General features: G+C 42.4%; 2 protein-coding genes across 2 annotated transcripts in view; both read left to right on the forward strand.

The window, feature by feature from the left end:
• pklr (pyruvate kinase L/R) overlaps positions 1 to 9,269 on the forward strand; it is a 17,674-nt gene extending 8,405 nt beyond the window's left edge. Inside the window, exons 3-10 of the mRNA XM_020617665.1 lie at positions 1,533 to 1,715; positions 2,563 to 2,836; positions 3,564 to 3,714; positions 4,498 to 4,650; positions 4,736 to 4,902; positions 6,284 to 6,350; positions 8,689 to 8,803; positions 8,919 to 9,269. Of these exons, the coding sequence (XP_020473321.1) occupies positions 1,533 to 1,715; positions 2,563 to 2,836; positions 3,564 to 3,714; positions 4,498 to 4,650; positions 4,736 to 4,902; positions 6,284 to 6,350; positions 8,689 to 8,803; positions 8,919 to 9,025 (1,217 nt within the window). The 3' untranslated portion in view covers positions 9,026 to 9,269. The remainder of the gene's footprint in view (positions 1 to 1,532; positions 1,716 to 2,562; positions 2,837 to 3,563; positions 3,715 to 4,497; positions 4,651 to 4,735; positions 4,903 to 6,283; positions 6,351 to 8,688; positions 8,804 to 8,918) is intronic.
• A 2,815-nt stretch (positions 9,270 to 12,084) lies between these two features.
• Positions 12,085 to 19,662, forward strand: part of LOC109970183 (potassium/sodium hyperpolarization-activated cyclic nucleotide-gated channel 3) — a 12,941-nt gene continuing 5,363 nt past the window's right edge. Inside the window, exons 1-3 of the mRNA XM_020617579.1 lie at positions 12,085 to 12,800; positions 18,731 to 18,937; positions 19,249 to 19,462. Coding sequence (XP_020473235.1) covers positions 12,118 to 12,800; positions 18,731 to 18,937; positions 19,249 to 19,462 — 1,104 coding nt within the window. The 5' untranslated portion in view covers positions 12,085 to 12,117. The remainder of the gene's footprint in view (positions 12,801 to 18,730; positions 18,938 to 19,248; positions 19,463 to 19,662) is intronic.

Consider the following 19,662-nt stretch of genomic DNA (forward strand, 5'->3'; position numbering starts at 1 on the left):
TTTCTCTCATGGCTCACACCAAGTATGTAATGTATATATATATGTTTCTGTGTGCCTCTTATCACAATTACAGTACTTGTACACATGTACTGATTCTGTTTTCTCTCCCTCCATGTGTCTGTCAGTACCACGGTGAAACCATCAAAAGCATCAGAGAGGCAGTCGAGACAATAACCTCTGACCCGTTGTATTACCGGCCGGTTGCCATCGCCTTGGATACGAAGGGTCCAGAGATCCGCACCGGATTAGTGAAAGGGGTGATGATCTTATGCTTTGTCTATGAAGCAGTCTAAATCTAATCAACCAGTCACATGTGGTCAGGTGTAAGAGGTTATTGCTGCATGCCCTTTGCTTTGCTGAACAAATAATTCTAAGCTGTTTGTAAATCTCTTCGTGCCTTGATTACAGTAGTTCACAAAGTTCTCTGAACGACATGTGAGCTGCGTATACACAGTAATATAGAGTATGTAGTGAGTGTCACATTAACATCATCATTTATACTAAACACCTCTGAAATGATTGAACACATCCATCCATCTTCTATCTATACCACTTATCCTAACGAGGGTCACGGGGGGCCTGGAGCCAATCCCAGCGGACACTGGGCGAGAGGCGGTGTCTACCCTGGACAGGTCGCCAGTCTATCGCTGACACTTAGAGACAGACAACCACACACATCCACGCTCAATCCTAGGGGTGATTTAGAGTCACCAATCTACCTAAGTTGCATGTCTTCAGACTGTGGGAGGAAGCCGGGGTACCCAGAGAGAACCCACACAAGCACAGGGAGAACATGCTGACTCCACACAGGAAGGTGCCGGGGCTCAAACCTGGAACCTTCTTGCTGTGAGGCGATAGCACTAATCATTGTGCCCCCATGCGGCCCTGAATACATCTATTTAGTCATAAACACTGCACAACACATGTGCTTATTGAACCTAAGTATTGAGCCTACTAGCAAATCACTCATTTGTAGGTCTAGACAGCCAAGTATTTGTTTTGGTTGTTGTTGTTTCTTCTGCATGAGCAACTGATCAAGAACCAGATCAGAACTTGGAGGGTTTGCACATTGATCAGCTAGCATGTACGTACTGAAACCAGAATGACTGTGTAACAAACTGCTTCTTTCTAAATTTACAAGCATCACACTCTGCTGGCTCTTATGCTCATGGTAAACAGTATATAGGGCAGTTTGTATCTCTGAGTCTGTGTGGAAGCGTGTTCCTGCAAAAACAAACATAATACTTAGAAGAAACTTTGCACCACAGATTCCACCTACAGAATCACTTGGAACAACTGGTAGTGATGCACACAGTACATGATAACACTTTCCATGGGTTTGGAAAACAAGTGTGCTGACATAAAAATACTATTTAACACATCACTTAGCTTAACAATGAATTCTTTAGTCAGTCCTTCATTGTCCCTCTAGTGAACCTTGCTTTTAAAAATGCATTGATTGTGTTTACTTAAAGGCAGTGTTACATTTTTGCCAATGTGTGTTTGTCTGTGTTGTGTGTTGCTATAGACAGTGGAGCAGGAGGTGGCGCTGGAGAAGGGCAGCCATGTCCGAGTGGTGACAGCAGAGAGTGACAAAGACAAGACAGACGGAAAGATTATCTGGGTGGACTATCCCAGCCTGCCCAAAGTCCTCAAGAAGGGCGGAAAGATCTACATTGATGACGGTCTCATTGGACTCAAAGTCACAGAAATAGGTGAAACACTACACTGTCCTTAACAATCTTGTAGGAAGCCTGCCTGTCTTGCTGCTGTTGTACATCTATATTGAAACTTTGCTACTTGCTAAAACCTTTCTAACTTCTTACATTCTTTTTGGAAAATGTATATTTTTTTTATTATTTGATGTCTTTTGCAATCAGTATAATGTAAAAATTTCCCAATAAGCAAATTATGGAGAAAAACAGCAACATATGAACAAAAGAAAAAATAATGTATGTGCATGCATATATATGTACACAGACACATGCACACAGATAGACAGTAGTATAGACAGATACATCTTCATATTTTCTTTACCTAATATCTATACATTCCATCTTTCATGGTGAATGAGAACCTTGTCAAGCTGAATAGCCTATTCATAAAAAGATTGTTCTCATGGAGTCTTCCAGGCCCCTAACGAAACCCCCTTCCCCACCATTAGGTTATTCTGGATCATATTTGGGGCTCTAAAGTTCATTATAATCAGTGTATAGTCATCATAGGTTTTAAATCACTTTATTATTTGACAAATCATAAATATGTTTATGGAATTTCCTTCAGGAGTTCTGTAACAAAGGGCGTTTCCAAGACATGCAGTTCCTGACATTTCCAGAAATTCCAATTATCTCCTGTCAGATAAAAGTTTTCCTCTGATATTTAATGAGTGCTGTCATCCTATTTTTGCAAACAAACTTTTGCTCATTCTCATCTGGGGGAGTTTTATTAAGGCATACCTTTCATTTTAAAGGCCTGGGAGACTTTTTCCAGTTTGCAGGTTTGATAAAACCAGAATGGGGTAATTTACCTGACCTCTCACCTTCCTTTACTTCTCCTCTGCAGGCCCTGACTGGGTGGACACAGTGGTTGAGGCCAGTGGGGTGCTTTGCAGTCGTAAAGGCGTGAACCTCCCTGGCTGCGACCTGATCGGCCTGCAGGCAGTCAGTGAGCGTGATAAGGCGGACCTGAGGTTCGGGGTGGCCCAAGGTGTCGACATGGTGTTTGCCAGCTTTGTTCGTTCAGCCCAGGATGTCAAGAATGTTCGGTCTGCTCTGGGGCCACTCGGACAAAATATCAAAGTGATCAGCAAGGTGGAAAGCCGGCAAGGGGTACAGAAGTGAGTCAGGCAACATATTTCCAAACCTAGACTGTTTGGGCACAGTTATTTTGAGCTGATGGCAGCAAGTCTTTTATAATGAGGTTGTGATCGGGCTTATAAATCTGCTGATGGTGGTCTGTCTGTCCTGTGCACAGCCAGCTGTCACTGATGGATGGACACATGTCAGCTCTGGATTTTACACATCTAATATAAGCAGTGTGTGTGGCTGTCTGAGTTAGCTGCCGCTGAATATATCTGAAACAAACCACGTCAGTGTGCTCTCACTTTCCCATACTGCTCACTGGCTGCATACAATCTTTTATTATGGCTTTGATTTTAATGGAATGTTTTTTGTTGGATCATAAAATTTAAATACTACATCATTATGATACTGTGCATCCACATTCATTTTGAGAAGCCTTGTTTTACATCTCTTACAGCTGTTTGTTAAATGTGTCGTCATTACAGCCTCCTGCTGTAATAGTTTCTGTTTATATTGCTCACATATGCTTTTGAATTTCATCCAGTTGATTCAGTATTTAGATCACAATGTAACACTATTCAACATATATTTGAAGCATTTTGCTAAATGTTGCTGTTGCAGATAAAGACCTACATTTTAATGTTTCATAGAGACAGCACAGAAACGAACAGTACTGTTCCTTGTTTCCTGTGCTGACTCCTCTCTTTTTTAATCCTAAACACTCAATTCTTCACCTCCTCATCCCCCTATTCTGTCTGACAGTTTTGAGGAGATCCTGGCTGAGAGCGATGGCGTGATGGTTGCCAGGGGCGACCTGGGGATCGAGATTCCTGTGGAAAAAGTCTTCATTGCCCAGAAAATGATGATTGGGCGCTGCAACTCTGCTGGAAAGCCCGTCATCTGTGCCACACAGGTCAGAGCCACACACAGACACTCACACAGAAAAGAGGCTGCAGACATGACACAATATGCAGATTTAGACTCTAACTACAGTGTAAACCAATCAAATGTCAAATGGATCCAAGTAAACAAACATTAAAATCCGACAGGCCCCTTGCAATTTTGTATGATGTACTCACACTGACACACACACACACACACACTCAGTCGTCCAATAAGTTCATCCTCAAACACATATATCTTTCCTCCCTTTCACACCCTTCTTTTGTTACACATGTACACGCACATTCCTGCAGCCATGTTGAGTCACAGTGCTGTATTTTGTTTCTGCTGCAGCTCTTGACTCAGAGTGACAGTGTTTGCAGGTTCGCTACTCGAGACCAGAGCCCACAAACACCGGCCACACACACTAATCAGCGTTACCTGCCGCTTCTTCACTGCTAAAGAAAATATAGTCACTCAGGCAATGCTGCGAGCTCTTCTTTACTTATTGACTGATAATACTGAGCATCCAATATTGGTCTCACAAAGTCGACTGCCTCAGTCCAAATGAACACGCATTTATCCTGCACTGTTGTCCATCTCTCCACAAGGCCGTTACCTTCTCTCTTCATTCTCTCCCTACTAAAGTTTGTGTGATGCATCACTTGTCTTCTTAGAGACAAAAATTAACAAGGTGACTTATTTTTGATGGATCAATTGATCAAATCCCTTTATAGCGCCTTATGGAGACATGTAGGTTGTGGTTAAAAGTGAAGCTAATGTATTATGTGTGTGTATTTGTGTGTGGCTGTAGATGCTGGAGAGCATGGTAGCCCATGCACGGCCAACTAGAGCAGAGGGCAGTGACATCGCCAATGCTGTGCTGGATGGAGCCGACTGTGTAATGTTATCTGCAGAGACCGCCAAGGGACTGTTTCCTGTGGAGGCAGTTGCAATGATGCACTCGGTGTGTGTTTCTGTGTGTGCATGATGTCCATTCTGTTACATCTGATAACTCTCTGTCTCCCCCACATCCTCACTCTTTGTCTCAGATCTGCAGGGAGGCAGAGGCGGCCATTTTCCACCAGCAGCTATTTGAGGAGTTGCGTCGCCTCACTCCTCTCTCCTCCGATCCCACAGAGGTCACAGCCATTGGAGCTGTTGAGTCCTCCTTCAAATGCTGTGCTGGGGCCATCATAGTCCTTACCACCAGTGGCAAGTGTGTATACCAACTCGGCCGACAGAGAAGAGTGTCATTACTGAACAGTGCAAAACCTCGCATTAAACTAAATTCTTTTTGTTTTTTTTACATTAACTGGCAATGATTTTAAAATTGCTTTTTTTTTACTTATTCATTTTTGGAAATATGCTCATCTGCTTTCATGCTGAGACTTAGATGAGAAGCATAATACCACTGTCATGTCTGTACATTAAATATACCTGGAGCCAGAAGATGGCTAGCGTAGCTTAGCATAAAGATTGGAAACAAGTGGAAACTGTTAGCCGGGTTCTGTCTGGAGGTAACAACATTTGTCCACCAGCACCTCTAAAGATCAATGCTAACTATTGCACTGCTTCATGCGTTGGTACTAACCGCTTGGACAGTGAACTGGTGTATGCACTCAAATGCATGCACATAATGTAGACATACTGTAGACTAATTCTTAAATGTGGATCTGAGTAAACATTGCAACTGCAATTTTTGATTTTCTTTTTTTCCCCCTCTCTGCAAACATAAAGGATACATGCTCCATACAGGTTGGAACAACAGATGTCAGTTGTTTTTTTTTATCTGAGATCAGAGCTATAGTATAGATTGAATACTGCAGTACTGTTTCCTGCTTTTACTCTCATAGTCTTTTTTTTTTAACTGCAGTGTTTTATTGTTCTCCCCTAATGTTTTTGTGTATTTTCTGAATGTTCTGACTTCTTGCTTTGGAAACCTAAGTTCCCTATCTGACACACTAAAGATTGCTTTGTGTGTGAGTATAGAAATATCTACTGTATATACGCACACGCACATGCCTAGAGTCAGGACGTTCACATGCATATTCATAGATACAGTATATAGACAGTCACCATTTACATAAGGGTGAAACATGGAGGGAGAACCTTGTGTAAATGATTGAAGACACATAATGAGTGGACATGGTTCCATACAGGGGCACTGCACTTAACATCCTACCATGTTCTGCGACATGTATTAAACCTCTGAGCAGGCACCACTGATGTTGGATCAAGATGGCAAGAGGAAAAAGTCTAAGTGAATTAATAGGGCTTGGAAAACAGGAGCTTCAGTCACAACTTCTCAGCTGGCTGGTGTTTTGAAAAGGAGCCTGACTTCATGTGACACTTAGCAGATCTATGGGAAAGCATCAGATTTATCATCACCATCACCAAAACACCAAAATAAGGAGCATGTTTTAGAAGAGTGCTGCTCAGAGACATGGAGAATATACAGTATGTGCCAAGGATCACAGGAACTGTTCTGGCATTACTAACACACTTGAGTTTGTTTTTTCTTTTATTCAGTCACCCATCTGTGGAAACATTGTTCAAGTGTGTCAGTAATAATTTGCTCTCTATCCTCATCTCTGCAGATCGGCTCATCTCCTGTCCAGGTACCGCCCTCGCTGTCCTATCATTGCTGTCACCAGGAGCCCTCAGGTACTGCCTGCACCCATATGAACTGAATAGAATCATAATCAGAATCCACTTTATTGGCCAGGTGTGTCGGACACATGAGGAATTTGACTCTGGTACATCGGCTCTTAATGTGTATGTACATATCCCCATGCAAGGGGCAAGTAAACAGTAAACCAGCATAAGGCTGTGTAATATAACAAAAATAAACAGTATTAACAAGCAACAAACAGTGCAAACAATGCAAAATAAGCAGTATAAACAGGCAGTAAACAATGCAGACAGACAAAGGAATGCTCACTGAAATGAGATAAATAGGAATAAAAACAGAGTACTTAAAACTAGAGACCTAGTTTTAAGGTATATTTACAGGTGTTACACTGAGGGTTATTGTCCAGTCATACTGTTGTTGGTTAAGTGTTCATCAGAGCAATGGCCTGGGGAAATAAGTAACAGAACTTTCTTTGCAGAGCATTAGCAGCAGAGCGTTAGTCTCGCCTTAAACATTGCTTAATTTTTAAAACACTGTGGTATGTGTGGTGCAGTCCTTATTTGCTCTTGGTGTCTGTTGTTGTGAAGAGAGACAGTGCTAAAGACGTCAGACTGGTCTCACTGACCAGGCACATTTATGAGTGATACTTTACTGGAATGTGAGACAGTTGTAAACATCGCAAAGTAGACCTTTCTTGATCTACAGCTGAGGTGGGAGACTCTGTCCATAGGACAACAATCAGTCGTATACTGCACAAATCTGGCCTTTATGGAAGAGTGGCAAGAAGAAAGCCATTTCTTAAAGATATCCATAAAAAGTGTCGTTTAAAGTTTGCCACAAGCCACCTGGGAGACACACCAAACATGTGGAAGAAGGTGCTCTGGTCAGATGAAACCAAAATCGAACTTTTTGGCAACAATGCAAAACGTTATGTTTGGCGTAAAAGCAACACAGCTCATCACCCTGAACACACCATCCCCACTGTCAAACATGGTGGTGGCAGCATCATGGTTTGGGCCTGCTTTTCTTCAGCAGGGACAGGGAAGATGGTTAAAATTGATGGGAAGATGGATGGAGCCAAATACAGGACCATTTTGGAAGGAAACCTGATGGAGTCTGCAAAAGACCTGAGACTGGGACGGAGATTTGTCTTCCAACAAGACAATGATCCAAAACATAAAGCAAAATCTACAATGGAATGGTTCACAAATAAACATATCCAGGTGTTAGAATGGCCAAGTCAAAGTCCAGACCTGAATCCAATCGAGAATCTGTGGAAAGAACTGAAAACTGCTGTTCACAAATGCTCTCCATCCAACCTCACTGAGCTCGAGCTGTTTTGCAAGGAGGAATGGGCAAAAATTTCCGTCTCTCGATGTGCAAAACTGATAGAGATATACCCCACGTGACTCACAGCTGTAATCGCAGCAAAAGGTGGCGCTACAAAGTATTAACTTAAGGGGGCTGAATAATTTTGCACGCCCAATTTTTCAGTTTTTTATTTGTTAAAAAAGTTTGACATATCCAATAAATTTCGTTCCACTTCATGATTGTGTCCCACTTGTTGTTGATTCTTCACAAAAAATTACAGTTTTATATCTTTATGTTTGAAGCCTGAAATGTGGCAAAAGGTCGCAAAGTTCAAGGGGGCCGAATACTTTCGCAAGGCACTGTATGTAAAGTCATGCGGAGTTTATGGAAAAGCTTCATCTACTGGGGAGTATGAATCCACTTTTTAATTTTACTTTTATTTATTAATTGTATGCCCTGCGATGGATTGGCGACCTATCCAGGGTGTACCCCGCCTTTGCCCGATTGCCGGCCAGGATTGGCTCTGCCCCCCGTGAATATGCACAGTAGATACAGTATTAAGTAGTATTTTCTGGCCTTTCTTCCTTGAGATGGCCTTGTCATGGACTAGGTCCCTTAGATCAATGACTTCCGACCTCAGGGTCTGGAGCCTTTAAGGAAACTTTGAAATGTCAGCAGGTAATTCTGTTACACACAAAAAACTTTTTTGACACACTGGATACTTTAACCTGCTCTGGTGTTTAAAAATACTTCAAATGAAACAATTAGAGAAGAGAAATCACTCTTTGGTGAAATTATTCATAGGTGTACGTTGCTTTAGTTTAAGAAGTGACAAACCGAAATGGTTGGAAACCACTGTATTACATCGGCCAGAGCATCACCGTCGGCTTCAAAGCCTTGAACAGACAGTGACTTACACCATATAGCCCCATCGCAAGTAAGTGGGGGAAAAGAACTGCCACATAGCAAACAATTTAGTAATAATTTTACCAAAGTAAAGATTCATAGTAATGAATGAATGGTTTAAAATACTGTATTTGTCCTCGTCCTCTCCCTCAGGCGGCCCGTCAGTCCCAGCTGTTACGAGGAGTGTTCCCTGTCCTCTTCCACCCTCTGCCTGCTCCTGTCTGGGCTGATGATGTAGACAAAAGGGTCAACTTTGGCATGGACCTAGGTCAGTGTGTGTGTGCTGTTTGTGTCTTATTGCCTGTACTGTATTGGTCTGCTTGTTTATAAGCTCTGATACTGTCCTACTCCCATGACCTCTCTGTTTCCATCCACCTCTGCAGGGAAAACAAGAGGGTTCTTCAAATCAGGCGACATGGTGATTGTGATGACTGGCTGGATCCCTGGGTCTGGTCACACTAACATTATGAGGGTAGTCAGTGTGCCCTAACACCATGGCCCTACTGGACTGGCTGACATGCTGCTGGCCTGACAGTGTTATAGCCTCTTTAACACTACCTATAATGTTTAAATGTGATGAAAAATGGAGACTCACTGCCATCAAATAAATCAATAACCACTGCCATTGATAGATTAACAAAAGCATTAAAACATCATTATTTGTAACTGGAACTGGTTTCTTAAAAGCAATGACTCCCTCCAAATAAACTTTGAACCATTAATATTAACATGCTGTTCTGGTCATGTTGGGACTGAAGCTGTGTTGATTGAGCCGTTCAGCCTCTTCTTTTCTGGTTTGTTATTTGGGTGAGCAATATTGAATTGAAAATGAATATTGTTTCTTGGCCTGACATTGTTGAAATATATCATTACTGGAAGTTTATAGAATTTGGAGATAAGGCTTTTATCCCATAGTCCTGAGCTTATCTCTGGGTTGGTGCAATTCTTTTGGCTATTATGAACTGTGCTGGGAGATGTGAAGGTGACAGGTATTGTACTACACCCCTGTTGTCCACTAAGATGACCCCAATGCCCACATCTGCATATTGTTCCCTCATAAAGTAATTATATATAGTCCTGCATAGGGCTTTCATATGTCTGATGATCCTGGACTTCCTTCTCCAGGTTTCCTTTCTGGCTCTATGCAGTTTATATCTTATCTCTCATCTCTTTCTTCCACTAAGAGCCACTTTTACATACACTGACTATGTTAGTCTCTGTATATATATTTGTGATTGGCTTAATGACAATTTAAAGGACTTTTATCTTTATGCTTCCACATGGAGCCTGTGGTTGTACATGTATTATTGGATTAATGTGTGAGCAGCGGTTGAGGTAATACTGTTTTCAACTCATTTAAATACTGTTGGCTGTCTATAAAATGAAATATTTTAGAACATGATCACGTTTACCGTATACAGTCGTAATCTGCTAACATAATCAGTAAACTGCCATTGAATTAAGGTAGCCATGTGCAGAAATCAGTATTCACCTCTGAAATGTAGTGGAGCAGATTAATAATGTATCTTAAAGTAGCAGGGTCAAGTTTAAGTTGCAATAAAGTTAAAGTATTATTGTGCCTTTCAAATCTAGAGTGTGGATTCAAAACACCCTGGTGTTATTCAGCAGTTAGCTCTAATGTTCATAAGGTGACACATTAACAACTGACACGTTAATTGTGTACTTGGCATAACCACCAGTAGTAAAGAGCTTTTAAAAATGAACTGGCCTCTGGGTTACGTTGGAAAATTTGGATGTATTATTCCCGAGTTATTAAACACATTGTGCTTCATCTAGCTAACCTCATGTTAGTGTGGACGAGACCATTTTTAATTAACACCCTCTGGTTATTTTTATTTTTATTTTTCCTTAATACTTTATATGTCTTCTGTAATTGTCGTCATTGTTTTAAAAAAGGCTTGCATTTTCCCCGAGATTTAAATAAAGTTTCATCATCACTCACGCGCTCTCTCTGTATTGGTGACAGAGGATGACGCGCGACCTGTACCTGCGAGGGATGCGTGCGTCTTGCGCCGTCCGGGCACGGCCTTGGGGAGCGGCTGATGGGGATGCGGGTGCCATGGCAACAAGCCGATTATTTCCAAACCTTTATATGCTCATTTATTTATTTAATATATCATTTGGATGCGCCGCGCGCCTCTGTGGACGTGCCTGTCGACCTCTGCGTGCGGAGTGTGAGTGAGCGGTGAATCTCAGCTTTAAACTTGGACTTTGTCGGCGCTAAACAGCCTGCGAGGAAGCAGCCACCTCGCTCAACAAGTTGTTTTCTAAGGAGGCTTTTGAATTAATCGGAGCGCACCCGTTTACATCTGAACAGCTTGTTCTGTTCAAATAAAGATCCTGTTTATCTGTCCTCGATGCCATAAGAGGGGAAGAGGCATTGTCACATCCCGTTGTCTGGATAAAATGTCTTTGAAAGTCGGCAGAAGCGGGAATGCACGGCAGTAGCTGCTGATGAGACATGGCTTTGGGCGTCAGACTGAACACCTGAAGTTAATTCCGGCATCACGTTGACAAGATCGCTCAGTTGAAGAGCCGACAGTGTCTCCTCTGACTGTGTGAGCGCTTCAGTCAAGCTTGGGCAACATTTCAGCGCGTCACCCATCATGATGAGTGGGTTTTTTCCGTTCAGAGACTGAAAACGGCATGGTGCCACGGATTCTGTGAAAACGTGAGCTAAATTTGGGGTAATTTGACTTGCCTTCGCCGTCGTGAGTGTGTCTGTGTTGGTCCGTGTTTCTCTGTGCGCGTTTGTGGTTGCTAATAGTGTGCGTGTCAGAATGAACCACCTTTGCCCGTGTGTGCCTATTATGTCCATTAAAACAACCCACCGCTCCTGACAGAGGATCAAGTGTCCTTGTCATTCATCCACGGATGAATGTTTCCCACTCTACCACCTTAGCGCTCAGATCATCTCTTACATAATGACATATGTTGGAAATAGCTAAATTGGGTAAGCAGCCCAGACATACAGGATACACAGATAGGACAACCAATGAGCGGCGACCTCCGTTATCTACAAAGGACCGGGAATCCGATGCCAATATGACCGGTGTCGGTGCGTTGAGGGCGGCTGTGGAGAGGAGAGGGAGGGCCTCGGGCGGAGAACAACGTTTCAAGGACGTGGAAGGAGGAATGTTACAGAAACATCTGTGAGGTAAAAACGACACTTTGAGACAGGAGGCAGAGGGGAGCTGCTGCTGTAGCACTGGAAGGGTGAAGGATTTAATGTCCGGATGGGGCTTTTTCCAAGGGCACAGAGGTAAAGATGGCCACATCGACGGCCAGAGGGTGGAGGTGTGAGCTTTCAGGCCCAGAAGAATGATTGTAGACACAGAGGACACTTTTCTTTAGCTTCTTTAACTGATTGTTCAGACTGGCACTGACATTCTCACCCATGTAGTCTTCTCAGGTCAGCTGTACTAAACAGTACTTTTCCTGAGGGCTGGGAGTTACAGGTTATATTCACCCTCCCCTCCCCTTCCTCCTCCCTGGGTTGGGATGGATGGGGTGGCTGGAGGGTATTCACCCTCCCCTCCCCTTCCTCCTCCCTGGGTTGGGATGGATGGGGTGGCTGGAGGGGTGGGTACCCCCACCAGCACCGGGGGGTCTGGGGGTGACAGCCTGCCCAGACGTAATGGGGACTCCAAGCGGCGCAGTAAGGGCAGCCTGCCCTCTCCTGGATACAGGCTGTCTCAGGCCTCACTGGAAGGGGAAAGGGGCTCCTTTGGGGCAGACAGTACCTCCTCAGGTGGACGTGGCCGTCGCCCCTCCATCATGAGTTCCACTAGGGACAGTCTGCCCTTCCGCACAGCGGGCACACCAACAACCCCGGTGCCTCTACCGCCTCCTCCACCCACCTCCTCCTCTGTCACTCATCCTCCTCCGCGCTCGGTCGGCTTTGCCACCTCCCGTGGTGCACTAGCCTCCACGTCCTCCACCGGCACTGGGGTCATGGTGGTGGCCACCGGCCCAGAGACCACCACCACCACCACCTGCAACAGCACTGCAGCAGGGACCCCCGATCAGTCTGGACTGGGTGGGTTTGGCATGGGTCTAGATGGAGAGGACTACTGCAACTCCAACCAGAGCACCTTCATCCAGAGACAGTTTGGAGCCATGCTTCAGCCTGGTGTCAACAAGTTCAGCCTGCGCATGTTTGGATCCCACAAAGCTGTGGCACTGGAGCAGGAAAGACTGAAATCAGCAGGGGCATGGATCATACACCCCTACAGTGACTTCAGGTATGCAGTCACACACACACAATCTTCAGCTAATCACACTGATGTAGGTTTGTAAAATAAATGCCACTTATAGAAAGTGCTGTTTTGGTATCAAAGGAAGTTGAAATTGTGCTCACTTTAGTGAACACTCTTGAGGCAATTATGTAGATAGAGGAATGGGAACCAAAAACTCATCATGCATTCAGCAGCATCTTCGGTTGGTAAGAGGGGAAATGGAGAGGAGGACAACTAGGAGGAGAGAAAGACATGCAGGGGGCTAAATATATAATGCATGGGACACAACAGTAGTGCAAAGGAAGTGATGCAAGGTGAAGGGAATAGAACAAGTGAAAGGTGCAATGGGAGACTGAGTCTTTGGGGGAAAGTGTAGAAAAAGAAGAGGGTGTATAAGAGGTAAGACGGCAGAATGAAAAAAGGAAGTGGATGAAAAGTCCTTGGAAGAATAATGAAGGCTGGGGGAGAAGTCTTTAAGGAAAGGGCAGTGTGCTCCAGGATAGACACCACACAAAAAAGGCAGGTCTCCATTTGTAAAAGAGCAAGAAAGCAACTGACTGTAGCCTGGTTTTTGTTCCAGAAGAATTACTTCCACAGTTAGAGGGAAATGGTGAATGAAATGCAAATTAAAGGACACATTTAGCCAGGAGGTGGCTTCATGCGTGGAGTTTGATTTTTCTGCTACCTGAACTGATGAACAGTGCAAGAATCTGTGACGCCTGAAGAGAAAAAACTAATGAGGCTTCTAATTGTTGGTTTCCATGAGTGAAACACTTTTCCTAAACAGAAAGAGAAATCCAGTGGCAACTTCTAATAGGACATGCTTGGAACTGAAATGATTAGTCAGTTCACTGATTAGTCAGTCAACAGAAAATTAATCAGCAATTTTGGCCATTTGTCAGGTATTTTGTATGCAAAAAATGGCTGACATGTCCTTGTCACAGCATCTCCACTATGAGAATGAGCTCTTTCCCCTGTGTTTTATGTCACTGTAAGCTGAATATCTTTGGGTTAGGACCCATTGTTGGACAAAACAACAGATATGAAGACACCATCTTGACTTTTAGGGAACTGTGATGGGCATTTTTCATTATTATTATTTTTATTTTTTGACGCTGTGTAGAAAAAACAAGTATTTGACTCAGTGCTAAGCTAGCCCCAATGAAATAATCATTGGTTGCAGGCCTACATATGTTTCTCTAGCTTCATTTTCTGACTGGGGGTGAGTACGTGAGGGCAGTTTTGTGAATGTTCGCGTGCCTCAAACGCTCTCGTCCAGGCACAGTTATTCGCTGACCGGCACATGAGGCCTGCTGGTCCCTGGCTTATAGGTTTTCCTTGAATGTGCAGGTGGACAGCAGAGGGAGAAACAGCATTCATAATCTCCAGACACACTGCAGCAACAATGGATGACTTGATCCCCAAGGCTCCTGGCCCACTTTTGTCTCATCAGGCACTCACACACACTCAGACTTGTCGTTTTTGAGGGAATCATTTTTGCATTTTCTGTCAATTTGATGAGCGATCATAAAAGTCAGCTTACAGGTGAATGGAGTCGGCGAGGAACAGCAAACAGGATCAATGAAAGCCCTGTTCAATTTTAGTTCCTCCTGTACTTATTTATGCAAGATATCTTAAGATGTGAATAGTCTTAACTATCCTGTTGGAGAATCACAATCAAGTTTTTATCAAATATGTATGAAGTCCTAAATTATGCAAGTTGAGTATGCATTATGCATAATAAAGTCATCTAACTTCTCAGTTAAGTACCTGCAGTCGGGAGTGACATGTTAATAATAACTTTGTGAGGTTGGAGCGAGAAAGAAAGGAAAACAGATGACAGATTACCCCTTTACGCATTTTTCTCCCGATATTGGCCTGGAACAAACGAGCATCTATGTGTATGTGTAGCGATATGGTGTGTATGTGGCCTGTTATTACTGAGTCTGCTGATAAGCTCTCACACCCTTCACCCCGTTAAGAAAATATGTGTTGCTGCTGCACCTATAAGAATACATAATGAGAAGCAGGAGAGGTGAAGAAAATTCCTACCCTGGCACAGTGATAGCCATATAAAGTGAATAAAATGAGAGGAGGGATGAAAACAGAAAGACGGTTTGGCTACAGAGAGTTGGTGGCATTGCACATAAAGTAACAGAGATTTATTATGTAATAGCTGGTTGCTGTTGTGTTTGTCTCCATGCCTGGCAGAATGATGGGTGGAAACCTGCTCAGAATTGACATCTGGCCAATTGTGAATAGGTAACCAATCACAGGCTGCTCAGGAGACACTTGGCCTCTATTACAGTAAAATTAGTGCTGGATTTGACAACAGCTGAGCAGGTAGACGCAGGTCACTTCTCCTCTAGCACCTGCTTGAGTTGGAAATAGAATAGTGATGAGGCTGAGGAAGACAGCTTTGATTGCATTTGCAATTCCTATGTGTGTGTATGAAAGAGACTGTGTGTGTGTGTGTGTGTGTGTGTGTGAGTGTGTGTGTGTGTGCGCGTGCACATTACACGCAGGTGCACGGTGTGTGTGTGTGTGTGTGCGTGCACATTACACACAGGTGCACATACATATTTACCTGCAGGGACCACACACAATACAAGACCCAGTGTTGCATCAGCTGGGAGATCAGAAATCAGGCTCTGTCAGGTATTTAGCCCAACATGACAAACCTTCAGATCAATTTTAGTTTGGATCTGACATTTTGACTTTTTTTTTGTCTCTTTGTTTGTTCTCATGTGTTTGTTGTTATGTCGAGCTCAGATCAGCCGCCACATCTCTGTGAGAACAGCAGAATATAGTACACAGAGGCTGATTAATGTGCAGTGACACAATGTCAGTTATTATGTTGCACAGCAAACAAACATTTTAGATTAGATTAACCGCCATTTTAATCTGTGTAGCTCGTCTTCTAGACAGGAGCACGTTGCAATGACACATCATTTTCTAAGCATGTGTGTGTGTTTATTTAAACGCAGAGAGAAAGGCATAAATAAATGTAACCCCCAGAAGGATAGGACCACAACAAGTAATTGTTGATTTTCTACTAATTATGTTCTTTATTAATAAAATAAAATTGGTGATTTGTGAAAAATAGCCATCACAAAGTCCAAGTTGCAATATTAAAATGCCCTGTTTTGTTTGAGCAACAATCCAAAATCCCAAATGAATATAAGAAAACTATGAACATCTGAAAACAGAGAATTATGGCTTTTTTCCTTATAAACTGACTTAAAGTATTAATCAAGCATAAACATATAGAAACAAAATTACTGACTAATCAAGAAACAACATCAACAGATGCATCATTAATGTAAACAATCTGTAGTTGCAGCCCACTTGTACAAAATGCATTTAAAAAAGCAAAGTCTGTGCATAATAATAATAAATCCTTTGCTGCTTGAGCAGGTCTGTCAGGTCATGTTTTTTTCCCCAGAACAAAAAAATCCATTGTAAAGTATTTGATTTTTAATGATATACATGTATAGCACTGATAGACCTGCAGTAAACAACCAGTGTAATATGATGTGGATTACTGAATTGTTCCCTGTAATCAGAGTTAATAAATCATGTGCTCAAGGTCAGGAGTAACGCTCCATTACCATGACAACGTCTACACAATTGCTGTATTGGTGCCACTGTAAATAATCCCTGTGTTTATGTGAATATGAAGTGATACATCTGTCAGTATAAGTGACAACGTCAGGGAGAAGTGTGTGCATCTGTAGCAGAGCGATGACTCATACTTTAATCTTTATCACTCTGATTGTAACCGTGCACCGTGAGGTTGTGTTAATAAATTAACGCTCGGTAGTACGCGACCACGGAGCTCAAGTGTATGTTCTCATAGAAAGACAGAGTGTGTGTGTGTGTGTGTGTTTGTGTGGATTGATGGAGAGTGAGAGTGCAGATACAAGAGCGAGCAAGTCAGTGATATGGGTTAAGGTGATGGATAAAGGGATTAGGAGAAACGAGACATTTGGAGGAATCATCTACAGATGATTGGATCACCTCTTCTGTCATACGTTAATCACGTCCAACATCCCAACCAATGACTGGCTTCCCATATTTTTATGAGAGGGCTACGTCACTAATACCCTCCGGCATGAAATACAGATGGATGGGTTCATCCAAGGTTACTGGTCATGTGCCTCCCTGTGTATGTCTCTCCTTTTCAGTTCAGTTTTACTCTGCTTTATTGGTATGAGAGATAAAGGATGCCCTTCATGTTTCCAAAGCACTTGCAAAGGATGCAACTGGCCTGAGGGAAACATGCTGTTTTTACCTCTAGATTTGCTCTACAAGGATGAATTTGCAGTTCTTACTGTCGTGGATGGTCCAAAAGTTGGTATCCTGACTCAGGAGGGGAAACAAAGAGAAGCCTACATAGAGGAAATATTTAATATTTGAAAATATGTAAGGAAGTTAGATATAAAATGACCAACTAAAAGAAAAGGTGGTGGCAGGAGAAGAAAAGAAACTGAATCACAATTCTCCTTTACACACCAGTTTACTCATCATGGAGAGTAGTATGGTATGCAGCAGCATAATGACTTCTTCTTTTTGTAAGTTCTAGAGAATAGCCTTATTATCTCATTAACGTTATCTTGGGTTAGGCTTGGGACTGGTTGTGAATTTTTCAAAAGGGAAGCTGGGGTTGTGTCGTTTGACAAGTGAGGTCGTTTAACAAGTATTATGGGAATAGTATAATCCTGTGCTTTAGAGTTTGACCCACATTAGAGACTCAAAGTTAGAATATCTTGACCTCTAATGCTTTAATTTTGACGTTTATGGAAGTGAGATGCTAAATCAGTGTGATTGTTTTGGATTTCTCATCAATCAAAAAAAAAACTTACTGGCATAAATGTGGATGGTTAAAGCTAAAGTGCGCACCAGGACTGCTGCACACCAGAGAGTTTGACCTGTCATAGTAGATAAAGTGCAGGTGTTACTGATAACACTAACCATAGCTCCGGGCATGTCCCATTAAGTCATGACACTAGCTGTTTCTGAAGTCCATCCCACTTATCATCATAATAAACTGTTTTGTTGTTAGCAAGAATACACACAAAACTCCAGTTTTATACCAACAGGAAATGAGACATTTGCCATGTCCCACATTCACACTACATACAGGTTTTGAATATCTACTCATTTCTAGCCTTCACACTGGAAAAGTGACAAAATTCACTGTCCTCACATCAGAGAGCATGTGTAATAAATAGGTTTGATTTTTGAGTTGTTGATGTTGATGGACACTTTATAATGCAAAAAAGAAATGGAGGAGCTGCTCACGGCTGGGAGCATAGTTAAATACATTGTGGGTAGTGGTGAAACGGCTCCAAAAATCCTGGAAAACAAAGAAACATAAGTTGTTAAATTTTGATATCTCTTTTTGTATCATTTCCTGTGAGCATACAATTTTATAGTATGTTCACATTTTTGTATAAAACTTAGTAAATACTACATGCTTTAATTAGTATGTAAGAAGAAAACAACTAATGTCCAGTGGTCGATGTCAATCAAACTGCAGAATTTGAGCACCACTTCACAAATAGACATAAATGTATTTTTTCTTGAGATTTAATATTTTTTTGTTTTCTGAGATGTTTCTGAAGATTTTCTCCCAGAGAGCTGCATTTATTACATTTTTTCAGCTGTAAGGAGGTGAATTTTATTATGTCACTTTTCATGTGTGAGTATGTCATATATTTAAAACCTACTTAGTTTATAATATAGATTTGACAGGGGGCCATCATGGATAATTACAGGACAATGCAGCTAAATATTCAGCTGTTGTTAATTTTACCTCAGCTTTTCCTCTGTGAAACATTAGAAAATAAAAATGAATAAATAGTTCCAAAACATTAGGCTCTAGCAAAAAAACAATAGAGCACAGCTAATTAACTGTGTTTCTCCCATTCTAGATTCTACTGGGACCTGCTGATGTTGCTGTTGATGATGGGGAACTTAATCATCCTGCCAGTGGGCATCACCTTCTTCAGAGACGAGAACACTCCCTCATGGATCATCTTCAATGTGGTCTCTGACACTCTCTTCATGGTTGACTTGGTTCTTAATTTCAGAACCGGCATTGTCAAGGAAGACAGCACTGAGATATTGCTGGATCCAAGGTCAATAAGAGATTTTGTGTGTGGGTGTGTTAGTTTTATATGTCAAGGACACATGTGCTGTGGAATAACAGTACAACAGCTCAGACACCAAAAGTTCACATTAGCTTTTCTGGGCATCTGCTGGGATTGTGTTAAAAAAATCCTTGAGTGAAATGTGAAAAGGCCAGTGGCCAGCAGCAGAGCTTTGTTCACATTCCAGTTTTGTTCCTGTTGAATATTTACGAGGGTTATTTTAGGCCAGGCAAATGCTTCCAAAAATTTAGGTTGCCAAATAAGGAAAGTCACTGGTCTTCCATCCTGCTCTAACTCAGGGCGATCCGCCAGAACTACCTGAAGAGCTGGTTCCTTGTGGACTTTGTGTCATCCATCCCAGTGGACTACATCTTCCTGATGGTGGACAGTCTGGACTCGGAGGTCTACAGGACGGCCAGGGCGCTGCGCATCGTCCGCTTCACCAAAATCCTGAGCCTGCTTCGGCTGCTCCGCCTGTCAAGACTCATCCGCTACATCCACCAGTGGGAGGAGGTGAGAAACGGAGACTGGAAACAGAGAGCACAGTTGAAGAGAAAGAGATATTTGTGTGAAAGAGGTAGTTAAAGACTCATTTAATATTTAAGGTGTGACAAATCAAAAGTTCTTTTCTTATGAAATAGCATGTTTTAGGATAGAACCATCCCAGTTTTTGTGAACATTGTACAGATGAGCTGGAAGAAAAGCTTTTTAAA

Source organism: Monopterus albus, unplaced genomic scaffold, assembly GCF_001952655.1.
Source record: "Monopterus albus unplaced genomic scaffold, M_albus_1.0 scaffold192.1, whole genome shotgun sequence".
NCBI classification, from domain to species: Eukaryota; Metazoa; Chordata; class Actinopteri; order Synbranchiformes; family Synbranchidae; genus Monopterus; species Monopterus albus.